The 27368-nt window shown below is 34.3% G+C and overlaps 1 protein-coding gene across 1 annotated transcript in view; it reads left to right on the forward strand.

The window, feature by feature from the left end:
• The window catches only part of PDSS2 (decaprenyl diphosphate synthase subunit 2), a 323326-nt gene that overhangs the window by 230709 nt on the left and 65249 nt on the right, over positions 1–27368 (forward strand). The window contains 2 exon segments of the mRNA XM_074310163.1: positions 6528–6602; positions 27176–27349. Coding sequence (XP_074166264.1) covers positions 6528–6602; positions 27176–27349 — 249 coding nt within the window.

A 27368-nucleotide genomic window follows, 5' to 3' on the forward strand; every position in this document is an offset into this window, starting at 1 on the left:
CTCTGTTTTGTTAATAAATTCTTTCTTTGACATGGAACTATGAAGTGAACAATGGATTGAGAATTAGTAGACAGATACCATTGCTGATCACTGCAGAAAAACTTATAGATGCATATACATTGTTAGTAAATGTCCCTATTCTCAGTTACTAGAAATGGAAAAACAAAGAAATATTTCATAAGATAAAAAAGGATAGATTACATTTTTTTCTCATACCCAAGAGTTTAGATTTCTAAGATTTCTTGGTCATTTTTTGGGTTTTTTTGTTTTTGAATATTCCAAGAATAACAGAAAATCTGTTTCCTTCAAGGTATCATTATTGTTATCGTTATCTTTCTCATTTAAAATATGCCCAGGGAAGATGGTAATTTGATCAAATCATACCCATCTTTTTGGTGTGGATGTTTTCTGATTTAAAATGATCTTGGAAGAAAGATAAATTACACCATTTTCTCCAGAGTAGAAGATAGCTTTGAGATCTAAGGTTAAATGATAGACCCATTGATTGATTCATTCTGGACTTTTAAAAAATTCTTCAGCTTGGTAGCAAATTAGATAGAACATCAGCCCTAGAATCAGAAGGACCTTAATTCAAAACCACCTAGATACTTCCCAGCTATGTAAATCTGGACAAATTGCTTAACTCCAATTGCCTTCAAAAAAAAAAAAATTTTTTTTTAATCCTTTTTCTGATGCCTTCTTTAATGAAATAATCAGACTGGTCACTTGACTTTTTAAAATCTTTTTTCTTATCTCTTAAATATAGATAATGTAGTTCTAAACTCAGAGAGATATTGTGGGTCTCAATCTATGGTCTGTCAAAGGCTGCCATTGTGATAATTACTTCTTCAGTACTGTGATGACTGTAGCCCAGAATAATAAGGATACTGTAGAATAAACTTCTCAAGATCTAGACAGCCTCAAGAGACCCAGTCCCTTATCTTTAAGAAAATGAATTGCCTAGTATCACCTTCTGTGGCAGTCGGAGAGAAAGCATGCTGTAGCATGCTGTCAAGACTGTTGGACCCTGCATCATGAAGGAACTAAATTTGAATCTCTGCTCCAATATTTACTGTTTGTCTGACCACAGGAAAAATACTCTCTAAGGTTCACTTTCCTCCTCTGTTAAAAAGGATATGTAGAATCAGGGAGGAAGGCACAGTCTTGGATTAAATTATTTTTTATGCCCTTTTAAGTCTTCTGTGATTCTGCATTTTCCCTTAAAGTCTAAATCAAATTCTACTCTATCATTTTGCCAAAAGTGCTAAGTATTAGTTATTATTGTACACAAAGCTCCCACAATTATATCTTTACTTCTCTCTCAGATTTCACATGACATTTTATTGGAAGAAGTAAAAGATGGTGAAATCAAAAGAACTGAGTTCTAATCCTGATTCTGTTAATTCTAATCTTCTATATGGCAGTACATTTATTTATACTAAATATTATGTACATCAATAATAAATCTATGTTTATATGGCAATCAATTTTCCTCTGTGAGATTCAAAATGAGGGCACCTGGATTAAATGAATTTCTAAGGTCCTTTGTAGCTCTAAATTGATGATCCTGTGATAAAAAGCAATAAATGTTAGAAGTACTGTAGGAAATCTAGTATATTAATCTAATAATATCTATTGCTGGAGTTGTGAATTGATGTTGATCATCTAAAAAACAATTTGGAAGTATTTAAGGAAAATATCTAAATTTTTCATACTCTTTGATCTAGTTAGAGATCTCACTATTTTTCTTTTTTTCTCCTCAATTTTTATTTTCAGGTCTTTCTGATGAAATATTTTATTTAGATCTACTCTAGAAAAAAGATCCCATAAAAACCAAAATAATCAATGCAACTTTATTTATAGAAATTGGAATTTGAATAGGTGATTCTCAATTGATGGACAATGACTAAAAAATTTGTAGTGAATGCAATGGAATACTAAAAAATAGCAAATATGAGGAATGTGGAAAATTATAAGATTTGAGAATAATATTAATAATAATGGTAATAATAGTGCTTTAAGGCTTACAGAGCACTTTTTATATATTTTGTCATTTGACGTCACAAAAATCTTGTAACATAGGTACTATTGTTATCCCCATTTTATAAATGAGGGACACAGCTAAGTAAATTGAATAAAGCATCTCCCACATCACCTAATTGCTTCAGTAGAACTTAGAAACAATACACATGATTGTAATCATGTAAATAGCATTATTATTTAGAATAATATATTACTACATAATATGATAATATATCAGATAAATGCATTGACTATTTTAGGTCCTGAAGAGCAGGTGATGGAACACACTTCTTTCCACAGTCGAGAAGTAGAGGGGGGATAATAGAAGTACATGTAAACTGCTTGATAGAAAAGATTGTCTCATTTTTGTTTGTTTTTGTACCTACAGTATCTAGAGCCAGTGTCCAGCATATAGGTCATCTTATAAATGCATATTGATTATGTACAATTTCTACTATTGTCAAATACGGTCATCATATTGGCTTGTTTTGCTTAATCTTTTGCTTTGTATAAAGGAGTGTCTTAAGGAATATTGTGACTTTAGCGAAAGGATCCATAGATACAGAGACAGCTACCATAGATCAGGCATGACCTAGGTCAGTGGCAATGTGACCAGAGAAGAAAGCATGGACATATTAGATAGATGCAGAAGAAACATTAACAAAAATTAACAATCGATTGGATGGAAGAAGGAGAAGCAGTTGTTGGCTCCCCAGTCGACTGTTGTTTGCAATGGTTCTGAATTCACCAGAGTCTTGAAGAAAAAGGAGCCTCAGCATCTTGGCAGCATCAGATTGGCTGACCTTCCTCATCCACAGATGGAGCTTCCAAACCGGAACCTTCTCAGAGGATGTTGACACAGCAGCCAATTTCACTGGGGCTAGGGCTACCACTGTGGGAGTGGCTGGCTCTGAGGCTGGGACCAGAACTGTATTTGGAAGCCATGGCCTTGATTACGCCAAGAATCCTTATGCACCAGCTTATACTTTGTCTTATCTGAAGCCATGGGGCTTGCTTGCTTCATAGTGGACTTCCTCATTCTCCCTTGCCTTGTGAAGGAGTCATTTCTCTTCCCTACTGTTTCTCTTCTTCCTGGTTTAGTATAGAGAAAGAGGGTTGAAGAAAAAGCTTTGGGAGTGGAGGAAAACAACTTATACTTAAAGGTCAAGAGAAACTAATGACAAAAAAAGAGAGGCTGTGTTACCCAGTGGAAAAATCCTGGATTTAATGGGGCTTTGTATCCTTATCAGTGAAATGAGGGGGTTGGATTCGTGGTTACAAACGCAAGTTAAAGTAAGGGCCACTAAACTATACATAAGGATCTCTGAGGTCCACATATTGACTTAGAAAAGATATTAAAGTAATCTTGTGTTTTTTATTCATTTTGTTAAATAATTTCCAATTATATTTTAATCTAGTTCAGGTCACACTTTGGAGTGTTATGGGCCCATGAGGTCCTGTGAACCACGTTTGGATCTAAGGCATCTTAGTATTTAGTTCTTAATCCTTTGGTTCATTGAAAGAAATGAGGGGAAAAAAATCTAGGAGGTAGAGAGTAGTGTCATGGGCTCAGAGTAGGTGAGGAGAAGGACCAGAAGGGAGCAGGCACTAACTATATCAAATGCTTCAGAAAGATGTGGATGGGGAATATATCATTGGATTTGACAGATCATTAGTAACCTGAGAAAGAGCCATTTCAGCCACTCAAGAGAAGCAGGAGACCCAGATTACAAAAGGAAAAATGAGTAGATGGTATAGTAATAGAAAACTGGAAAAAGGGGTAAGGAAAGAAAAATGGGCTAGGAAGAGATTTATGTTTTTAAGAATAAAGACCAAAACTTTTTATTTTATGGCAGCATACATTTAAAATAACTTATTTAAAAGTTTAGGAAATAACTATAGGTCATCTCTAATTTAGAAGTATTCTAAAATTTTATTATCATCCAAGGAAGCAAATTACTTAGAATTTGAAGTTCATTTTCTCATAGGAAATTTTAAATGGCTATGAAATTCCCAGGCTACACCATAAAAGTATTTTTAAATCCATATTGTAGGTGAAATAAAGTATTAGCCTGAACTACAATGGCTTATATCTGGGAAAGTAGAAGAGACATATAATTTTTTTCTTCTTTCTTCACTGTATAGGACTAGCCTATGCAAAACTTTGTAATAGGTGAAATGTCTTTGGCAGGTTCTCCATTTCTATTGCCATTATTCTTCTACCACCTGGACTTCTGGTGCCTTGTTTTAATCCTCCCTTCTAAGTCTTGATTCTTCAAAATTAAAATGCACCTTTCCTGGCTTATCTGCATTCCTTCATTCAATCACAAGTCTTATTCCTACCACACATTCTGGGTAGTAATTTGATTTAAATAAATTACAAAAGATTATGAATGATAGTGCCTTAAAATTTTTAAAAGCAGATTACTTTAGTCAAAATAATGCACTAAATAATGAAATTTTAAATAGCATTTTGAATTAAAACAAAAATTTTCAGACCACTTAAAGAAACATTTTTGAGCAGAGGGACCAGCATTAATTAAGGCAGATTAAGTCCTGTCCTTAAGGTTTAATTTTCCTAATTTTTTCTCCTATTCCTTATTTTCCATCCCTTTGAAACCTATTCATTTTCCAAATGCTCTAGGGTTTGTTTGGGTTTTTTTGTTGTTGTTTTTTTTTTTTCCAAAATCTAATGGGCTCTTAAGGACAGTAGTGGCAGGACCTACAGAGTTTGGGGCTGGAGAAGATGAAAGTGTTCTATGGCAGCGGTTTTGAATAATTTGTGAGTCAGTTGTACGAGTCAGAAACAGCCTGTCCTTGCTAATTGAATAAAAGTTGGGGGTAGAGGAAGAATACCCAAGAATGTTCTGTTGAGGTTACTTTGTCTAGAGTTTCAAGAAAGTAGGAGAAAGGTCTAGTAATCCTTAGCCAGATCCATTGTGAAATGTTCATAGTATCATTTCGACACTTAGAGTAATACTCTGTCTTTATAAATTCCTCTTCATATTACCAGTGTTAGTCTGTTTCACAAACCATAGCATTTTTTTAGTGAGTGATTGATCTGTATTATGTGTCTTAGCCATCAGGAGAATCTTGGGACAGTGCTTATATTAATGGTAATATAATCTGAGGCTTTGCATTTAGTTACAGTCCTTCGTAGACCTATTGGTGATATTCAATCCTTCTGGATTTGAGAATGAAGCTTATCTGATACCTTTAGAGGGGAAAAAAAATCCCTTTATTTTCTCCGTTCCCCACTTAAATAACTCAACACATCTGCTAATACTGTAGGATCATTGTCCTTTTAGTTCCTATGCAGCTCATATTGCTACAATATTTCTTAAGTATTTGGTTACCTCAAGGACTACACAATTAAAAAAAAAAAAAGAAGGCTGTTTTTATAAGTCTACAAATTAACCTATCTGTATTACTAGGGGGAAAAAAAGTACTTTAATCAACAGAATTTCTATAGTCAACTGTGCCAGCATGTTATATACAATATGTCAATAAATATAGATACGGAGATAAATGGTTGTGTATTGAGATTTAGAAGCAAATGATTTAGCCAAAAATATTTATCAGGTATGAATCTGAGACTCAAATATTTTTTCTTTGGGTTTGTATCCTTCAGCTTAAAACCCTTTAAGTTAATCAGAAATAAAACTAAATTTTAGTAAGCAAAAAAAGGATCATTGTATATAGGAAATTAAATGCTCAAGAAATTAAAATTTGTAAGCCTTGATGGTCTTGCCTTGAAAAAATTGCACTAAACTTCATAACAAACTCCATCATTTTGTTCTCTCAGATTAAGATAGTTTGTGTAAACAACTCTAAATTGTACCGTAGTTCCAGGGAGACCATTAACTGCTTGTTTTACATTCTTGAACAAGTTCACATTTTTGAGCTTTGCTCAATTTTTTTTTTAACAGTCAGAATCCTCAAGACAAGAGAGATTGATAAATATGATTTAAATATTGGTGGGTTGCAGACATTTTCAGCATATGTGATGTAGCTGACCCTTGAGCCATGCACTAAATACACCCCCAGCTCATTTCAAGAACAGCAGAATGCCAAATGATCATATTTAAAAGGTTAACTTTGCTTTCAATTCTGTCTTCCTTTTCTGTATTTAGAATGAAGATTAGAATTGTAACACTTTACTGAATGAGGTATTGAAAAAATTACCTGCTGGACAGAAGTAAACATGCAAAAATTAAATTGATTTATGATTTCATTGATTAGCTGAAATTTAAATAGATATTCCAATTAATGTATATTAATGGCACACTAAGATTCTAAGACAGTGGATTTGAAGGATTTAGTTATTGGTTTTAGTTTTCATATGGGCAGTTATTTGCCAAGATCTTTGCTAGTAACCTTATTCATTCTGTCAAGGCACATAATCCTACCAGTACATTGAACCCTGTGTTCTGTTCTGAGACAAGATGAGGATAAATGATATTTTCAAATTGCTTCATTTCATTTTTTTCCCCTTTGTTTTTTAGGTTGTGGAACTTGTATCAAGTGCTCTTATTGACTTAGTACAAGGAATATACTGTGAAAAGTCTACTTCAGCAGAGGTAATGTTTTTTTTAAGTCCCTAGAAGGGAGTGAATTTAAAACGTTCCAAGAAAAATGTGATTTCCATTTTGTTTTTTGTTTAAATCATACATAGCATTTTTTTAGCTAAGTGTTTTGGCAAAAAAAAATAGTGTCCATATGTTTGGTACAAAACAGATTTAGCCAGTTAATGTAACCTCTTCTCCTCTGGCTGGACTTAGAATCTGCTCAGTCTGCAGTACTATCCCAGCCAGCTGGGAGGTATCCTTCTAGTTGACAGGTAACTTTTGTACAAGGTGGAGCTTGAAGACAATCTTTGCTGAGACAGATGTGCTTAGGCTTTTGTCACAGGAATTGGTACTGAGTATATCACAGAAGAGTTGATTGTGGTCCAAGAAAAATGGCTCAACACTTAAGCATGCATTTCTAATTGCATTTTTATTATCCAGAAAAGGTTGCTATTATATGCATTTCTACATGGTAATAATTGTGATGGTTACATAGTAGAATTATTTTGATTAATTTTATAGAAATAGAATTTATTTTTTACTCATTTAATAGGACTGCTCAAGAAAGGTTTTGTCACACTTCTTAAAATGCAGTTATTTTATTTTAGCAATGCATTAGATATCAAAAAATTGCTTCATTTGCCATTTTCACCATTTAACATTTTATATATGTAATAAGGGATTCCTTTCTCAGAGCCTTCATTATTCTAACTCATGCATGTTGCCTAATAGTTTAATTTTAACTAGCTAGAAATTGGCTAGAGACTACATGTGTGCAGATATTTGTGTGTGTGTGTGTGTGTGTGTGTGTGTGTGTGTGTGTGTGTGTGTGTGTGTGAGAAAGAGAGAGAGAGAGAACAAGAACAAACATGAAAACCACTTAGGCCACTTAAGCAACATACCAGGTATAATCTTGGTACACTTTGGAAAGTGTTAGACAAGTGTTACTGGGCTACAAAATTGTGTTGTTTTGGTTACCCGCTAATAATGAGCCCAGGTTAGTTGGTAAGAATAGCTGTCATCTAAGCATTCTCTTCAGGGAAAGTGGGGCAGTAAGGGGAAGGGCAGCTTAGAGGGAGAGAAATGTACTTTTAAGGATGTTAGAGCTAAAGTATTTTAGGATGAAATAGGCTGGAATAGGACTCTTTGGGTTTTTCAAAACTTTTTTTTTTTTTTTTTTTTTTTGCCATCTGTGAAATAAATGGCTAATCTTCATCTAGTTCTTTTCTAATAGTCGCTTCACAGGTAACTTTATGAGGCCTATATTGACAGCACTCATTAGCTCATATACTGAGAGCCTATTTTGTGGACTGAGAACTTCAGCCTTTAAAACTATCACTCAGGTAGTAATCTTAACAAGAATTTCCCCACGAGCTACATCAGTTAGATTAAAAGGTTACATATAATTTATATGCTAGCCTTAAATGTATAGTGAAATCTCTGGCAATTTTTGAATTAAAATGTTATTGATGGGGCAGCTAGATGGTGAAGTATATAGAGCACTAGCCCTGGAATCAGGAGGCCCTGAATTCAGATTCAGCCTTTGATATATATCAACTGTGTAACCTGGACAAGTCACCTAATCTCAATTGCCTTGCCACCTGCTCCCCCCCCCCAAAAAAAAAAAAAAAGTCATTGTTAATCTTAAGGTTATTTTTTTATTAAAAAAAATAATCATGAAAATCATGCAACCATCTTAACTAATGCAGTGTCCTTCCCTTTCAGAGGTTGGAAATGGGAAAAGAAGTTATAGACATAAAGAACTTTTCACTATTGTTGATAAATGAACTGCAGCTTAGAAAACAACTTTTATTAATACTAAATTCACATTTTAGAAAGCTGTAGCATCACATTTACCATAATATACCCAGAACCAAAGAAATGTTTCTTTTCAAGCCAGCTGAATTTCTGAATAGAGCCAAACCATTTGGGCGGAATGTAGGGGAAGAGAGGAAAGAAAATTCATAGTTCAATTGCAGCAGTGGGAGTGCTGCTTGGTACCGCCATTTTCTCCCCAGGTCCAATTAAGGTTAACCACATTTCCTTCCCTACCAAGAAAGCTCTGACTCTCTGTATGCTTGCCATTGCAACAGCTCTTCAGAATCTGGTTTCTTTTGACTTGGCAGGATGATCCCCTGAGAAGCAGAGAGGGAGGAGCAGTGCTCCCACATCAGAGTGACTTCAAGGTTTTCCTGTTCTGGCATGATTGTCAAGCAGCCCACAGGTGGAGGTCATGTAGGAAGCCAGTCTTGCCTCCTTGTGAGTGGTTACACAACCTCCTTAGCCTTGGGCCAATTCAGTACACAAAAGAATTGCTTTGTGATTTAAAATAAACTGCAAACCTTCCCATCTCTCTAGGGGTTAAGTGGCTACCTTGGTGTTTTGTTCCTTTATGGTAACATGATGCAATAATGAAGAAGCTTGAGCTGTACAAAAATAGCTTTCTGTAGAAGTGTATCTAAAAGACCAGGGCTAACAAGAGAAAACTATTGTTACTGTGGATACAAACTAAAATCATATTTTGCTCCAAAAAAAGACCAAGTATGTAGGCTATAATAGATTTACCTAATTTTCCTTGAAAATCTGGTCTCATCATTTCTGAGTATAAGTCTATATTAATAAGATTTAATCTCTACAGAGTACAAATATATTCTGGTCTTATGAAATGGACATACTGCTTCACACCTCCCACCCCCTCTACCACTTTCGAGTTTGTGAAGGAATTTCCTATTAAGAATAATAACCCATTATGTTTTCATTGATATTCACTGGAAAATGTTTTCCCCCATTTGTGACTATTCTAATACAGATATATTTACTAATTTAAAAAATAAGTATATTAAACAAGAAGATAATATTTTATTATAATGGCACCTGCTCATGAAACCAAACTATATACAGTTTTCCTCAATTTCCAAAAACAACTAAAGGATGTATTATTTTACCAAACTAGAGCAAGAAAAGGGGCTTAATTCAGCACCCCTAGTTTAGTAGCTTTGGATTTTTTCTCCCCATTTCTCAAATGAAAGCTATAAAATCTAACAGGTTTAACAGCTGGACTAACTAATGTCCCCTATAGACGAAGGTGGTATCTATTGAGCACTATTGATTCCCACTACTATCCTCTATTACCAAAGTCCTGCTCGGAAGATGACATTAAGGATTGACTTTGAATTTTGTAGCTAACCATCTCAAAATCTGATGGTTTATTAGGAAATTGGGTTTCAAAAGTCAGGCTTTATTTCTCCTCTAAAATTAGGGAAATGACAAGTTAAAGTGTATTTTCAGAAATCATGAAGAAAGGCCCTTCTACTTCTTTAGAAAAGGAACTATCAGGACTAATCTAGAAGCATTTATTTCAGCATCTACTATGTACCAGGCAGAATTCTGGTTCTGCCTCAGTAGTTGCTGTCTAATTCACTTTTTTTCACCTATGAAGAAATGAAGGTCACTCATTACAGGGCTTTTTGCTCTATTTTGATTTATTTCCCTAATAGCATTCTTGGTTGTATGCTAAATCTATCTATAGGTTTTCTATCTATCTATAGGTTTGGGTGGGATAAATCTTTTTTTCATCCCCCTAATTCCTCTCCTTCCCCCTTTTTAGATGATCAAGAGCTGCATCAGGGAAAATTTCATTCCACAGAATGAACCTCATATACTTTTCAGTCTATAGATTATACTCTTGAACACTTAAACTTCTATTTACCCCTCTTTTTTATGGGAAGAACACTAGGTTTGGAGAGGGTTCTAATCTTGATGACTACTTCATTGACCTGGGGTAAATCTGCAGTTTCTTCACCTGTCAAAATAAGAGACTAAATGACCTTATTTCTTCTTCCCTGCCAGACTTTTTTGCAATTTCTCCATTTGACAGTCTGACATAAAAGATATATAAGGTATTATTTTTCAGACATGCCGTGTTTTTGATTTCTTATTGTCATTCATAATCCCACTCATTCCTATTTCTTTTCTTTTTTTTTTTTAAGAACTCCAAATTCATTGTAACAGTATATTTATTAATTGGCTGCTTTGTGAAAGCCACTGGAATACAAAGATAAAAAATCATGCAGTTTTTGCCCCAAGAAATTTATAGCCTAAAGAATATAGGATCCATAAACAAGTACAGTACATACAGCTTAACAAGCTAGGTTGTTGTGATAGAGAAAAAAATAAGAAGTTCCAGAGTTCTCTAGGAACAGTTAAGGAAAGTGGTCACTCTTAATGACACAGTGATAAAATAAGACACAGACCATATAGAAGAAATACAGGGGGTAGATATCACCAGGAACCAGATAATAGATGGTTATCTGATTGTCCTGATTTTTTTTTTACTCTAAATTTCCTACCCACTATGGCAAAAAGAGAAGCAAACTGAATTGTACATGATTTCTTTTCATTATCTATTTGTACATTTTTAAAAAGTGAACATAAACAGTTGAGAAGAAGAGGAGAAGCCTTACTCCCCATATGCCTCTGGTTCTAAGGCTTCAGATGTTGACTAAAGAAGAGCAAAGATCTCTAAAAACAGTCTTATCCAGGGATATAGATCTGGAATATGCAAGGAGGATCACATGATAGGATCACACCCTGAAGTACATGCAGTCTACAGCATCATGGAAGTTTTCCAATGCCTTCTATATTATTGTGACTGCTTTTTATATAGTTATAATTTTGTTTATGAGTGAATGGAATGTGTCTCCCCTCCCTTGGGAAAAGAGGCAAAACCTACTTATCTCCTTATATACTTGTAATAAATTTGGTAATAAACATGCATTATGTTAAAAATATGCATTGGTAGCCTGGGTGCTGGCTGGTGGACTGAGTCAAGAACCCTAGAGGAGATTGAAAAATGAGCCACATTTAGAAGTTTCCAGATAGAGACATAAAATTATCTCTTACCCTTATCCTTAATGTAGGTCAAAGGGTTGAGATTGTGTAAAGGACAAACTGATTATATTAAACAGAAGTTACTAATATTAAACATGATCTACAGAAGCCCAAAGTTTTGAGAACTAAGATCCCTTCAACTCTAAAATCACTGATCTTGATTCCTTAGCTTCCCTTATTTTCCACAGTTTTTTCCACAGAAGAATTTGGCAATCCTGAGATCTAATAAGAATGTTGTAAAGGTCTTAACATAGTACCTAGCACATAATAGCTATTTAATAAATGCTTGTTCCTTTCTAGGACTGTTTAGCATATTGTACTGCATGTTTGTATTCATTCTCTATTATTTGCCCTTGTTTCCATCTATAATTTTAAGAATCTATTGGGTTGATTCGTTTTCTAAATATCCATCTTGGTCTTATTAAATAAATCCTTCTTTTCCTTCCCATCAAAATTATTTGTCTTTGTGAATCTAGAATTTCATTTTTGATAAATACCTTTCCCTCTTAAGCTCACTTCCCTTGTAAAAGGCTCAATGAGTTGAGAGAAACATTTTGAAAAGAAAATATTAGCATAAAACATGTTAGAGGTATTTAAAGTGATAGGCACATAAAAGTGCACCTGAGATATACCGATGCTGAAGCTCTGTCTTCCCAGAAATCAGCCGGAGTCAGGATCACCCAAAATTTTTATTCTTGGTCTCTTCAGATTACCATCAGGGGATTAGATCTAGTAATCTCCACACCACCTTCCTCTCTCCCCACCACCATGAGAATGCCTCAATTTCCTCCTCCTACTCCCCCCCACCCCCCACGTCACTTCACCCTCTTTGTCCCACTGATCAAATCAGCACAGAACAGCTGGGGAGGTCAACCTTCAATCATGTTAATAGAGAACTGTCCAATTGGCAATTAGTCTCATGTGCTCCATTATCCAAGTGCATTTGCTCAGTTCTAGCCCTTTACATGTTGATATGAAGAACTTGCTGCTCTGACTTGGAGAAGCAAAAATTATGTAGCAAAACTAGTTTCCATTTGGGTAGTTGCTTTTTATTCAATTTCAATCTCAGTTTTAAGAGATTAGTCCAAAGATCCTTAGCTCCCTGCTAATACATCCCCATGAAGCTCAGAATCTGAAGCCAGTATATTTGGACTTTTAAAAAATACTTATATATGGAAAATATTTGTCTATTATGCAGATGACAACTTGGAAAAAAGTCTTTAAGGGAATGACCTAATGATCTGTCCTTGGTGCTGTTCTCTTTAATTCAACAATGTTAATTTGTTGGTTGAATGAGAGAGAATCCAAAAAAATTAAGTAATTGAAGATGAAGAGCAAATATAGTAAGTTAAAATTTAATATGCACAAATATAAAATTCTGCAACTGGATTTAAAAAAACAACTTGGACAATACCAGATTGAGAGTTGTAGCTATAAAAGTACTTAAGAGAAAGATATGGGGATTTTAGTTCACTCAATAGAAGTGAACAGGGAAACATAACACTAAATATAAGTATATTAAGAAATCATACTATACAGAACAAGGGAGGTTATAGTTCCATTGTACTGTGATCTGCTCAGATCACATTTAGAGTATTGTGTTTAGTTCTGTACATCATGTTTGAGGAAGGATATTGGCAAAATTGAAACATGTAGAAGAAAGTGATCAGAATGGTGAGGAGACATAGGACCATGCCATGCCAAGGCTTGTTTGAAGGAATCAGGAATATTTAGTTTGGAGAAGAGAATGCTCAGTATTGGAGTGGAAGGTGAGGAAACATGATAGTTTTCACAAAGTATTTGAAAAAATCCTCACGTGCAAAAAAAGACTGGGCTTATTCTGCTTGGCTCTAGAGAGAGCAAATAGTTGGAAGTTGTAGAGTTGTACATTTCAAATAATATAAGGAAGATCTTTCTAAATATTATAGCTCTACAAAAATGGAATGTGCTATTCTAGTGTTTTCTCCCAGTTTTTCCAAAGTGAAACTAAATGTAGTAGGGTTTGCTTGTTGTTGTTTTTTTCCAGATAAGAGTTGGACCAAAGAGCTTTTGGGGTCCCTTCTAATTATGAGATTCTATGATTCTATCAATTCTCTAAACCTTTCAAAATCCATTCTCCCAAAATCTATGTCAGATTATATCAAACTCCCTTCTCCTCTATCACAAATTCTAAGGTGGATGGTTGTTTCTGACAACAGCAAAAAGTTTCTGAATGTAGCAATCAAAAATTAATTCAAAATCAAATATGTAATGAATCCAAGGTGTTTTTGGCAGCATTTGCCTGTGCTGCATCATACAAGTTCACTACACCTTGATTCTGAACATACAACATGTGTACTTTGTACTGTACATACATAAACACCCCCAGAAATACCTCAGCTCAGAATTGAGATGGGGTTGTATAGAAATTTCTCCGTGCAAAAAGGAGTCACAAGTGGAAAAACTTTAAAAGGCTCTGCTTTCAATTAGTTTATTTAATTTCCAATTAATTTTTTAACATATGTTCTAAAACCCTTTATTGAATGTAATTTTAATTTCAGTTCAATCCAAAGAGGGTGCATTTAGTATTTTTGTTTTTCTACATTTGTTTATGAGGTAACGAGGTCAATTTTTGTGAAGGTGCCATGTGTAACTAAGAAAAAGGTATACTCCTTTCTATTCTGATTCAGTTTTCTCCAGAGGTCTGTCATATCTAATTTGAATAAAATTATATTCATCTCCTTAACTCCTTTTTAATTTAATTTGTGGTTAGATTTGTCTAGTTCTGAAAGGGATAAATTGAGATTCTTCACTACTTTAGTTTTACTATCTGTTTCCTCCTATAATTCATTTAACTTTTCCTTTAATTAACTATATGCTGTGTAAATGTTTGGTGTGCATATGTTTACTGATATTACTTAATCATTGATGGTGCCTTTTAGCAAAATTTGTTTCCCTGATTATCTCTTTAATTAGGCATATTAATGGCCACATTAGAAATGTGTAATTTATCTTATGCATCTATTACATATTATGCTGCATGTCATATATATAGTGATTTATGCAAATAACTGTGACATAAAATTGACATAATAAATAATTTTAGCTATTAGGACATTAAACCAAAATCAGATTCAATGAGCCTTTCTCAAAAATCTGATATGTTCAGAATATCCTTGTGCTAAGAACCTACATACTAGATTGAAAAGTTCACCTCTAAGATTATAGAGAACCACTGAATTTTCAGTGTAATGAAAATTTGTTCATAAGATTATTGTGGTAGTTATGTTTATGATGGCTTGGGAACCAAAGCTGGAAACAAAAAGACTAATTAAGTTAATGTTGAAAGACTCCAGGTGTGAAGTATCATAGGCCCAGAGAAAGGTGTTGGCAGTGGAAATGAACATTAAATAAGAATATAAAATTAATTCAGTAGCTATTCCTGAGTCCCACTTCCACAAATAGTTTGTGATATATATTTCTGGTTTTAATACTTATAACTGTTTTCATTCATTCAGCTCAGTGATGTTCTGTCTCTTTTTCCCTGTTCTTTGCATCTAAAATTTGTTAACTCCAAAACTTGAGTACTTCTCTTAAAAAAAAAATAAATAAAAATGGGAGCACACAAAAATACAAAAGGGAAAAAATCTCTCTTCCTTTCTCCCTCCTCTCCTGTCTCCATTTCTATCCTTCTGCCTCCCCTCTCATTTTACCCTTCTACTCTTCCCCCCTTCTGCCCCTCTCTTCCTCTTTCCCTCTTTTCTTCTAAATATACTCACACATATCTCTCCAGCAATACAGTGGGTATGTGGGTATCTTACACATTCATTCAAATCTGTTTTCCTGAGAAAGCATAGCTCCCATAAGCACAACATTTCTACCCTTGAGCAATAGCACTGTGAGCCTCATGGTTGGAAGGGAAGTATAGTTTGTAGGGAACCAGGCCAGAGGAACTGAGGGCTTGAGCTTGTGATGTGAGGGGTTGGACTGTTATCTTTGGATGCTGGGGAGGTAGGCTGAGGTCTGAAGCTTGGTCTTCAAGGCTCTGTACAGTGTGAAAATTTTTCTCTGTGTGCACATTACTTAATAGCCTTTGCTAGGCAAAATATAATAATTAAAAAACCATAGAAGGGAGTACTAGTAGAATGGAAGAGGAGGTCTAAGAATGCATGATTCAATTAACTGTGAAGTGAAAAATAATTAAAATTTAAAGTTTTTCTATGTAGTTTGGAAACAGAAGAAATATATTTTGCTTTCTTTGAAGTTAAAAATTCAGAATAGATATGTTTAAAAATGAAAAATGGATTTTAAGAGATTTTAAAAGTGAACATTGAGTGCTATATAAAAGCATTAAAATACTCCAGAGTATATTTTATTGGTTCATTTACTCACAACCTTGTCCCTCACATTGTACCCAAAGCATGTATTAATGAGCTAATAAAACATGCCATGTCATGTTTTACTGCTTGTTGGGCATCTGTTAGCACTAACATCAGTCACAAATCCAAGACTTTGATGATGGTGATGATGATAATGATAAATACATATAATTTTACTGACATCTTTTTTTCTTTGAAGTAGACAATCTCTTAAATCATCCATTGAACACGAAAATGTTGAAATTGATTCAGAATTAAAGCCTATTGTGTGGCTGTCTTCAGGAATGATTTAGATTCAAAGGAGAATAGAAACAAGCAAACTTACTATAAGGTAAAAGCACTACAGATTAGATGGAGGAATGTCAGCTTGCATCAGATTAGGCCATGATATGAAGGCTGCTGTAAATAAAGAAAAGATAGAAAAGTTATGGTTGCTAAATGTAGTCATTTTTGATTAGCAAAGGCATTGAGTTCAGAATGGGTCAGATTGGTGTAACATTTTGTTTTGTTGGAAGAAAAGGAATAATATTAAATTTAAATCTCTGCAGAATGTGGGTGTAAGCTATACAAATTATTAGTCAGCACCATCCAACAACCTTGAAAGAGATTTAATTTTACTTGTTATTAATAATAAATCATAGTCCTATAATACTTTGAGTTTTACAGCTACTTGAAAGGTCAAATAATTTGCTTATCTAAATGTTTAAAAGATTACAAATAGGGGCAGCTAAGTGGCACAGTGAACAAAACAATCCATCCTGGAGTCCGGAGGATCTGAGTTCAAATGTAGCCTCAGATACTTACTAGCTGTGTAACACTGGGTAAGTCACAACTCAATTTGCCTCCAAAAAAAGCAAAAACAATCATGAATGACCATTTTCTCAGAACAAGTCCCTGACATTAAAGAAAAAAAAGTTAAAAGACTAAGAATGGGGACTGGGTTCTGTGATTTCATTGGTTTTCAGAACTTTTAAATGAGGAAACTATGTCAACTGATGATGGCATTTTCTCTGCAAATACAGTCTTAAAGTTGCCTAGAGCACTAAGAGATTAATCGAATTACTTAGGATGATAGAGACAAAAAGGGTCAGAGATAAGTCTTTATGTCTCCAAGTTCAGCCCTCTTCATTCCTTATGCCTCTAACAAAAAATAACTATATGGGCAGCATCATAGTGCATAGAGTGCCAGGCCTGAAGTTAGAAAGACTCATCTTCCTGAATTCGAATTTGACCTCAAACTCTTACTAGCTAGAATACTTTGGGCAAATCACTTAATCCTGCTTGTCTCAGTTTCCTCATCTGTAAAATGAGCTGGAGAAGGAAATGGCAAACCTTTGTATCTTGCCATAATGGACACAAATGAAAAGGACTGGCAAACAAATTCTCATTATTTCAGAAATCCGATTTCATCAGTGTTGTTGTTACTTCCATTGATGCAAATAGCAACTTTCTTATAACTTGGGATTTACTCGGGCCAAAAATTTTTTAACCTTGCAGCTAACATAGTAATAAATTTCTCAGAACTTCAGCTAGGCTGGGCCTCTGGCCTATGTACACGGTGCCTGGTACACAGTAAACATTTAGTATAATGCTTGTTTACTGAATGAGTGAATTGTCAACTGATTGACTGTATCTACAATTTTTTAAGTTAGTAAGTAGGTACTTCTGAACCTTGTAAATATGCCCTGACCATTTCCACACCACATTGAAAAGATCATTAAAGAAATTGGTGGAATCAGTTTCCTTGTGTGCCTAAATGCAACAAGAAAGACAGAATAGTTGATTATCCATCTTGTATGTGTATGATGAATATAAGCAAAAAAATTACTATAAAGATAATTGTAGTTTATATACCAGTAACCATTCCAAGCAGTTGAAGAATTCTGTCACAGAACTCTCCAAGTCATTATATACTTAAGTTCTAAGTGATTTCAGGAGTGATGGACATAGGAGAATAAGGCAAAAGGTGTGTGGAAAGAGTAGATCAGGTTTGATAATTGAAAAGATTATTTTAGGAAATTAATTCCTGTATAGTATATCATTATACTTTCTTCTAAAAGGAAGGATAGTAGAAACTAGATAGCATTATGAATGGAGCTCTAGATCTAGATTCAGGAAAACTTTAGTTCACATCCTATTAGTTATATGACCTTAGCCAAGTCATTTAACCACTGCCTCAGCTTCCTTATTTGTAAAGTGGGCATTATAATAACAAGTGGTGTGAGGACTAAATAAGATAATATTTTTTAAATATTTTGTGAACCTTATGTTGCTATCCAAATACTACCAGTAATGACGATTATGTTATTATTTTGTAAGAGAAGATGCAGGATATGCTAAGTACCAAACAGTATCACAGGCTACAAATTTATCTTAGTGGATAGAAAACAATGGGTAAAAAGGCTAATTACTGATAGATGAATGAATAAATGGAAAAGGAATTTATTAAGAGTTTACAATGTGCTAAGTACTGGAGATAGTTCAAATATAGTCCTATCACTATAAAAATAAGTAACCATTCCAGAGGTCATATATTTGTAGACTTAGATCTAGAAGGAACCTTAAAGGCCATTGAATCCCAAACGCTCATTTTGCAGATAGAAAAATTGAGGTAAAGAGACTTGTCCAGCACCTTAAGTAAGTATTTGAAGCAAAATTTAAATTCAAGTCTTCCTAATGCCAGATCCATCATTATACTACCTAATCTTCTCTAGAAATTTTGTTGACCTTCTCACTTCAATAACTAATAAGAAGGATCTTAGAATATAATTCAGGCTATCACAGATTTGTCTCTCTGAAGGATTCTTCAAAATGTAACGACCATAAATATAGATGTCTTCTACTGTTAGAGTTCTTACAAGGTGTTAAGTCAGTGGAATTGATAGAGACAATGGTTGTTTAGCAGGGTGCTTAATGGTTCTCTAGATGTACTCAGTACTTATTAGAGTTCACACCTTTAAGAGAGCATATATAAGCTAGGAGCCTCAACCAGGATGTACTTCCGGAGATTCACAAGTGGGGTAGAACTGAGGAAGACACAGAAGCCCACAAGCCCTCTCTCGGAGGCGGAGTCAGATTCATTCCATTTTCCACCTTTGTGCTGGCTGGAGGTTCAAATGAAGGAGATAAGATTTTGGAAGAAACAATAAAGGATTTGGACTTTAACTCCTGGCTGCATTTGGGATTATTGAACTGAGCTGAAACTAAGGCTGCCTCTAGAAGCTCCCCAAGAAACCTGCTCCCAGAGAGCATTACATCTTAGAGATGAACATTCTACAATTTAAATTCATTTCGAAATGAAATGGTTCAGTATGACTATATTTTGATCTTTAAATAGACCTATATGTCATTTTAGCAAAATGTGTACAATTAGTAACTTAGGAACATTTATTTGCAAAGAAAATAAAAAAGCAGTATTAGGTTTAAGGAAGAAAAGTTTTGAAATTTCACCATCAGCTTCTATATTGAGAATGAGCTGACAGTTGTGTGTGCTTATATTTCTTCATCCTATCTATCTTTCAGGCTAATGACTTTCCAGATAACCTTTGCCACAAACTTATTATGTTCCTGTAAAATGGGCCTGTCATTTGTTAGTTGTTTTAAATTCATATCTCTAACAGCTTTTACCTAAGTTCCATTTTCCATTCACATCATAAAGTGTACTTTTTTTCTTCTTGTGCCTCCACACACGATTCTACCATTCTGAATTTCTGTCCTTTTATTTGGTTTGCAATTGTGTGAACATAAGGTCAGTGACTTGTTCAAAAAGTTCTAAAGTATTTCAGTGGTAGAGATCTTAAATCTCAAGGTCCTTAATTCATTTCCTTGTTTGCTGGATCATTGTATGCCTCTTGTATATTTCTTGATTCTAGTGTGTAATGAATGTGAACAAGAACAATACAGAGGTTTCCATGTTTGGAATTTTTATGCTACCTAAATTGTTCAGTGATATTATACTCTACTGTACCTCACCCCCTAATTGTGTTCTGGAAATCATAATCTTAGGTGATATGTGTTTCTTGTTCTTCCAGAACTGGTTTTAAGAGAAAGGGAAGGTAGGAAAAATAGAAAATAGCTTTTTGTCCATTGAAATAATCGAATTTAATTTGGAGTAAAAAATGTATGTGGGTATACATAGATCCTTCCTGAAAGTAAGAAATTCCATTGGATGTAAATGCTGTTAGTAATCTTTTCATATATTCTGTAAAATAAATTTAGAATAAATATTAGTAAAATGGCACAGAAATCTAATACAATATTACAAGATATATATAAAACCCAGATTATATTTGTTCCTATCAACTTCCTGCCTACAATGTATAATGGAGTGTCAATAAACAATGAATTTCAATGTAATGCTCATCTTATCATTTTCTTTGCATTTCAAAATTGTGATTCTTTTTCCATTAGTCACATATTCTCTTTTGCCCTGTAACCTACCACCTGTTAGCATGTACATATGACAGACAGAGTAGAGATTAATGGATGGATTAAATTTCATTTGTTACCAATTTCTTTACAAATAATAGCTTTAGAAAGTGATAGTGTTTATTTGTATCTTATTCATATATGTGCTACAATACTTAAGTAAACCAGGCAATGGTTGGATTCTAGTTTGTTGAAATTTCAAACTCAATGAAAATTCTTGGGAAATGTTTTGTTTAAAACTTTTTTTTTTTTTTCTTAAAGTTTCTCAAGTGGAATAGTATCCTGATTTGATAATTTCCACATACTGAATATGTGACTCTTTAATAATTAAAAGTCTTAGAGTGTCTGAAGTTCACTATTCTGAATGTGAATTCAAATTGTACAATACTGTAATTTTAGAGGGTGTTAGATATAGGGAATCCTATTCTCTAGAAATCGGTGACCCATAGAAAAATGTAATTAGGATTACTAAGTCAAAACTATTTAGCACATTTTTAAAGGAAAACAAATAACAATTTTCAAATGGATTTCAATTCTCTACTATTGCCATAACAGAAGGAGGTGAAGAAAAGAAAAAGCAATGGAGGAGTGAAAAATACACTGATAAGTAAAGACAAAACAAAACAAAGAGAGCATGTAAAGACAACTTGTTACTACTTACTACTGTTCTTTTTTTTTTAACCTATGTATTATATAGGAGATAAGCATGGATTGAAATATTTATTTAAAATTTTTAGAACCATGAGTTTATTAAAATCCTCTCTCTCCCCCCCCTCATGTTCAATGGAGAAATTTGCTAATTTTCTGCTCTGAACGATGGAATGTTTCATTTCATTTTGCAAAGCAAAAAAACTGACTTTTGTAAAACAATATATCCTCCTTGTGTAACTTAGAGTAGTGGGCAAAAAAAAGCAAGATTTGAAAACAGAAACTCATATTTAAGTTTTACCTCTGTCATTGATTATCTGTCCAAGATTCACTTTTCTCATCTGTTAAAAGGAGATGATATTTGTACTACATACCTCCCAGGAATTATATGTGGAAAGCTCTTTTTAAATGCTAAAGTACCATATGAATATAAATTATTAATATGATCCTATTAAAAGTAATACTCATGATGCATCTTTGTCATTATAGACATAGGAAAAATTAACTAAGTCAGTGCTAAATTAAAAGTTCTCCATCTTGTGTAAAAAATTGTATAGAATTTTATGCTAAGGCCCAGAATATAAAGTCATAACTGATAAGGTCAAAAAAAGAGATAGTTCAAGATAAAAATAATTAATGGGAAATTCTTGTCTGAGGAGGGGTAAAAGGAGATAATTTGAGATACAAATGATTAAGAGAAATTCCTGTCTTATTTACAAATATCTCCGGAACCTCTTGGATAAAATTTCTGTGCAAATGTTGTTTTTATGACCCTAGTTATGTATAAAAAGGAAGGTCTAAAATATGGAATCCTTGCACTCAATCTACACCAGCCTTGTGCCCACCAACTGGCGTCCCCTTGCCAGACAGATGCCTGTCTATCCCTTTACTATCAATAAAGACTTTGTTTTGATACAGCATTGAGTAGGGAATTCATTTGCTACTGAACCCGTCCTTGGTTTCTTTGGGGAAAGACAGAGGTTAATCAGACCCAGGAGGAGAAGAGCTGATCCGTCTCAGCTTAGAGCCACCAATTACTCATCAATAACCTCAGAATAATGAGGGAAAGGAAAGGGGGGAACCCCATTTCTTGGCTCATAGATAATCCCATGAGGCACAGTGTCTCCTGTAAAATGAATTTACGGGCCCGAAAACCTAGATTGATAAATAAAAGGTTTATCGTAGAAATGTGGAAGTAAAGCTCAATTAGAAAGATGCCAGGGCCAGAGGTGGCCACTGGGTGGGCAGGAACCCTTACATGGCTGGAAGGATACCATGTGTTGGCTGGGAGGGCTCCTGCCAAGAGGGCTCCGGCTTGGTCCTTTTTATACCTAGAAGATGATGGGCGGTACCCCCCAAGTTCTTGGCGGGCTTTTCAGTTAACTCAGATCAGGTGAGGGTTGGGGGGAAGCTGAGCTGATAGTGGGGCTGGGCCTGGATATTCAAAGGATGCCTTTGACCAGGATTTGTGAATCAAGGTCAGCCTTGGGTTGGGCAATTAGAAAGGAATTTTAAAGGGATCTCAACCCCCATCAAGAAGGCTAGAGGTACAAGTGACCTTAGATATCTTCTCATCTAGCCTCCATGTTTTAGACATAAGAAAACTCAGTTTCACAAACATTAAGTGCTTTGCCTAAAATCACAGATCCTATAAGTGATAGGATGAGCACTTGATTATAAACCTTTATGATTCTGAGTTTAATAATCTTTGTGTTCCCCCAGAAAAGACTTTTTTTTTTTTTTTTTTTTTTTTTTTTTTTTTAAAGAGAGGGTTTTGTTTTCTGGACACAATCATAAATATGATAGAAAATAAAAAGATTGATAAGATGAACATTATGAATTATAATTGAAAATTAAATGAAAGTGGTCTAGCTGTACCTGATCTAGAACTATATTATAAAGCAACAGTCACCAAACCATTTGGTATTGGCTAAGAAATAGACTAGTTGATCAGTGGAATAGGTTAGGTTCACAGGGCAAGATAGTGAATAAAAAGAGCAATCTAATCTTTGACAAACCCAAAGATCCCAAATTTTGGGATAAGAATTCATTATTTGACAAAAACTGCTGGGAAAACTGGAAATTAGTATGGTAGAAACTAGGCATGGACCCACATTTAACACCACATACTAAGATAAGATCAAAATGGATCCATGATTTAGGCATAAAGAACGAAATCATAAATAAATTGGAGGAACATGGGATGGTTTACCACTCGGACTTGTAGAGGAGGAAGGAGTTTGTGTCCAAGGGAGAACTAGAGACCATTATTGATCACAAAATAGGAAATTTTGATTACACCAAATTAAAAAGTTTCTGCACAAACAAAACTAATGCAAACAAGATTAGAAGGGAAGTAACAAATTGGGAAAACATTTTTACAGTTAAAGGTTCTGATAAAGGCCTCATCTCCAAAATATACAGAGAATTGACTTTAATTTATAAGAAATCAAGCCATTCTCCAATTGATAAATGGTCAAAGGATTTGAACAGACAATTTTCAGATGACGAAATTAAAACTATTTCCACTCATATGAAAGAGTGTTCCAAATCACTATTGATCAGAGAAATGCATATTAAGACAACTCTGAGATATCATTACACACCTGTCAGATTGGCTAAGATGACAGGAACAAATAAAGATGAATGTTGGAAGGGATGTGGGAAAACTGGGACACTAATACATTGTTGGTAGAGTTGTGAAAGAATCCAACCATTCTGGAGAGCAATCTGGAATTATGCCTAAAAAGTTATCAAAATGTGCATACCCTTTGACCCAGCCATACTACTACTGGGCTTATATCCCAAGGAAATACTAAAGAGGGGAAAGGGACCTGTGTGTGCCAAAATGTTTGTGGCAGCCCTTTTTGTAGTGGCTAGAAACTGGAAAATGAATGGATGTCCATCAATTGGAGAATGGTTGGGTAAATTATGGTATATGAATGATATGGAATATTATTGTTCTATAAGAAATGACCAACAGGAAGAATAGAGAGAGGCTTGGAGAGACTTACATCAACTGATGCTGAGTGAAATGAACAGAACCAGGAGATCATTATACACAGCAACAATGATACTGTACGAGGATGTATGCTGATGGAAGTGGATATCTTCAACATGGAGAAGAGCTAATCCAATTCCAATTGATCAATGATGGACAGAATCAGCTACATCCAGAAAAGGAACACTGGGAAATGAGTGTAAACTGTGAGCATTGTTTTGTTTTGTTTTGTTTTGTTTTTCTTCCCAGATTATTTTTACCTTGCGAATACAATCCTTCCTTTGCAACAACAACAACAACAAAATTTGGTTCTGCACATATATATTGCACCTAGGATATACTATAAGATATTTAATATGTATGGGAATGCCTGCCATCTAGAGGAGGGGGTGGAGGGAAGGAGGGGAAAAACTCTGAACAGAAGGAAGTACAAGGGATAATGTTGTAAAAAAAAAAAATTACCTAATCACATGTACTGTCAAAGAAAATGTTATAATTATAAAAATTAATAAAAAAACAAAATTAAAAAAAATGCTTGTTCAAAATAAAAATAATAATAAAAAAAGAGGGTTTTGCTTCCTGGACACAATCATAAATATGATAGAAATAAAAAGATTGATAAGATGAACATTACACTAAAATTCATTGTTTACTAGCATTCTGTTATATATTGTCGGCAGGGGAGGTGATAGGAGCAAATATAATCTGGATTATATATATATATATATATATATATATATATATATAATATCTTATTATATTAGATTTCTGTGCCATTTTACTAATATTTATTCTAGACTTGTTTTACAGAATATATGAAAAGATTACTAACAGCATTTATATCCAATGGAATTTCTTACTTTCAGGAAGGACCTATGTGATATGGAATTAAACTTCATAGTTCTTTTTCAGTTTGCTTTATTTTTAACTTTATGATTTTTATCATGTAAAGATGAAATAAGGTATCCATAGATTACCCAAAATCACTCCCTATACTATGTCTTAACATAGCAACCAGCCTTGGGTGTGTTTATATAAAACAATCCATACTTTGTATACTGTGGAACTAAAGGATTTTATTTTCTTTTCATGATTTCCTTGTCCTTTTCTTTTTCATTGGTAGTTGGAAGTCTTACACGAAGTTTCATAGATGTCACATCTGTGGATGCCACAGACTCTGACTACATGGAGAATGGTTCTGAACCCCATGTTGCTTCATTTCATCTCAGTTTGTTCTAGGTTATCCATTTAAAAGTGGCAATTCCAGTGCTATACCAATCAGACTCCCAAAAAACTATTTTAATGACCTAGAAAAAATAACAACAAAATTCATAAGGAAGAATAAAAGGTCGAGAATTTCAAGGGAATTAATGAAAAAAAAAAAGTCAGGTCTAGGTGTACCTGATCTAAAGCTATATTATAAAGCAGCAGTCGCCAAAACCATTTGGTATTGGCTAAGAAATAGACCGGTAGATCAGTGGAACAGATTAGGTAAAAAGGACAAAAAAGGGTACATATATAGCAATCTAGTCTTTGACAAACCCAAAGATATCAACATTAGGGATAAAAATTCATTATTTGAAAAAAACTGTTGGGAAAACTGGAAATTAGTATGGCAGAAATTAGATATGGATCCACACTTAACACCATATACCAAGATAAGATCAAAATGGTCCATGAATTAGGCATAAAGAATGAGATCATAAATAGATTAGAGGAACAGAGGATAGTCTACCTCTCAGACCTGTGGAGGAGGAAGGAATTTATGACCAGAGGAGAACTAGAGATCATTATTGATCACAAAATAGAAGATTTTGATTACATCAAACTAAAAAGTTTCTGTACAGACAATACTAATGCAAACAAGATTAGAAGGGAAGTAACAAATTGGGAAAATATTTTTACAGTTAAAGGTTCTGATAAAGGCCTCATTTCCAAAATATATAGAGAACTGACCCTAATTTATAAGAAATCAAACCATTCTCCAATTGATAAATGGTCAAAGGATATGAACAGACAATTCTCAGATGATGAAATTGAAACTATTTCCACTCATATGAAAGAGTGTTCCAAATCACTATTGATCAGAGAAATGCAAATTAAGACAACTCTGAGATATCATTACACACCTGCCAGATTGGCTAAGATGACAGGAACATATAATGATGAATGTTGGAGGGGATGTGGGAAAACTGGGACACTGATACATTGTTGGTGGAGTTGTGAAAGAATCCGGCCATTCTGGAGAGCAATTTGGAATTATGCCCAAAAAGTTATCAAACTGTGCATACCCTTTGACCCAGCATTGCTGTTATTGGGCTTATATCCCAAAGAAATACTGAGGAGGGGAAAGGGACCTGTATGTGCCAAAATGTTTGTGGCAGCTCTTTTCGTAGTGGCTAGAAATTGGAAGATGAATGGATGCCCATCAATTGGAGAATAGTTGGGCAAATTATGGTATATGAAGGTTATGGAATATTATTGTTCTGTAAGAAATGACCAACAGGAGGAATACAGAGAGGCTTGGAGAGACTTACATCAACTGATGCTGAGTGAAATGAGCAGAACCAGAAGATCGCTGTACACTTCAACAACAATACTGTATGAGGATGTATACTGATGGAAGTGGAGATCTTCAACATAAAGAAGATCCAACTCACTTCTAGTCGATCAATGATGGACAGAAACAACTACACCCAGAGAAGGAACACTGGGAAGTGAATGTAAATTGTTAGCACTACTGTCTATCTACCCAGGTTACTTATACCATCGGAATCTAATACCCAACGTGCAACAAGAAAATTGGATTTACACACATATATTGTATCTAGATTATATTGTAACACATGTAAAATGTATGGGATTGCCTGTCATCTAGGGGAGGGAGGGGATAATGTGGAAAAACGAATACAAGGGATAATGTTATAAAAAAATTATACATATATACTGTCAAAAAAAATTTTGTAATTTTAAAATTAAAAAAAAAAAAAAGTGGCAATTCCCTGGCTCCAAAACTAATATATATCACAACATTTCCTTTAGTTTCTACCTTCTCCATTGTTTTAAGAGCAGTGACTGGTTCACTTGAGATCAGGTTTTTGCATTTTTCCTTTATCACCTGCAAGTGAGAAATTGTTTGTATTGTTTATTGCCTAGTCCTATCATTCTTCAAGAACTGAAACAATAGAGCTACTTTTAAAGAAAAAACAAAACAAAACTTTTTTTAAGTTTTTTCCTCTTGGCTTTTGTTGTATTTTCAGGAAAACTGTATCACAGATGATATCGGAATATCGACTTGGAAGGAGCAGATTTTCCTCTCCCATAGTGCCTTGCTAGCAAAAAGCTGCCAAGCTGCAATGGAATTAGCAAAGCATGATACTGAGGTCCAGGATATGGCATTTCAGTATGGAAAGCACATGTCTATGAGTCATAAGGTATTGGCACACCCTTTCT

This window comes from Sminthopsis crassicaudata, chromosome 4, assembly GCF_048593235.1.
Source record: "Sminthopsis crassicaudata isolate SCR6 chromosome 4, ASM4859323v1, whole genome shotgun sequence".
In the NCBI taxonomy this organism is placed as follows: Eukaryota; Metazoa; Chordata; class Mammalia; order Dasyuromorphia; family Dasyuridae; genus Sminthopsis; species Sminthopsis crassicaudata.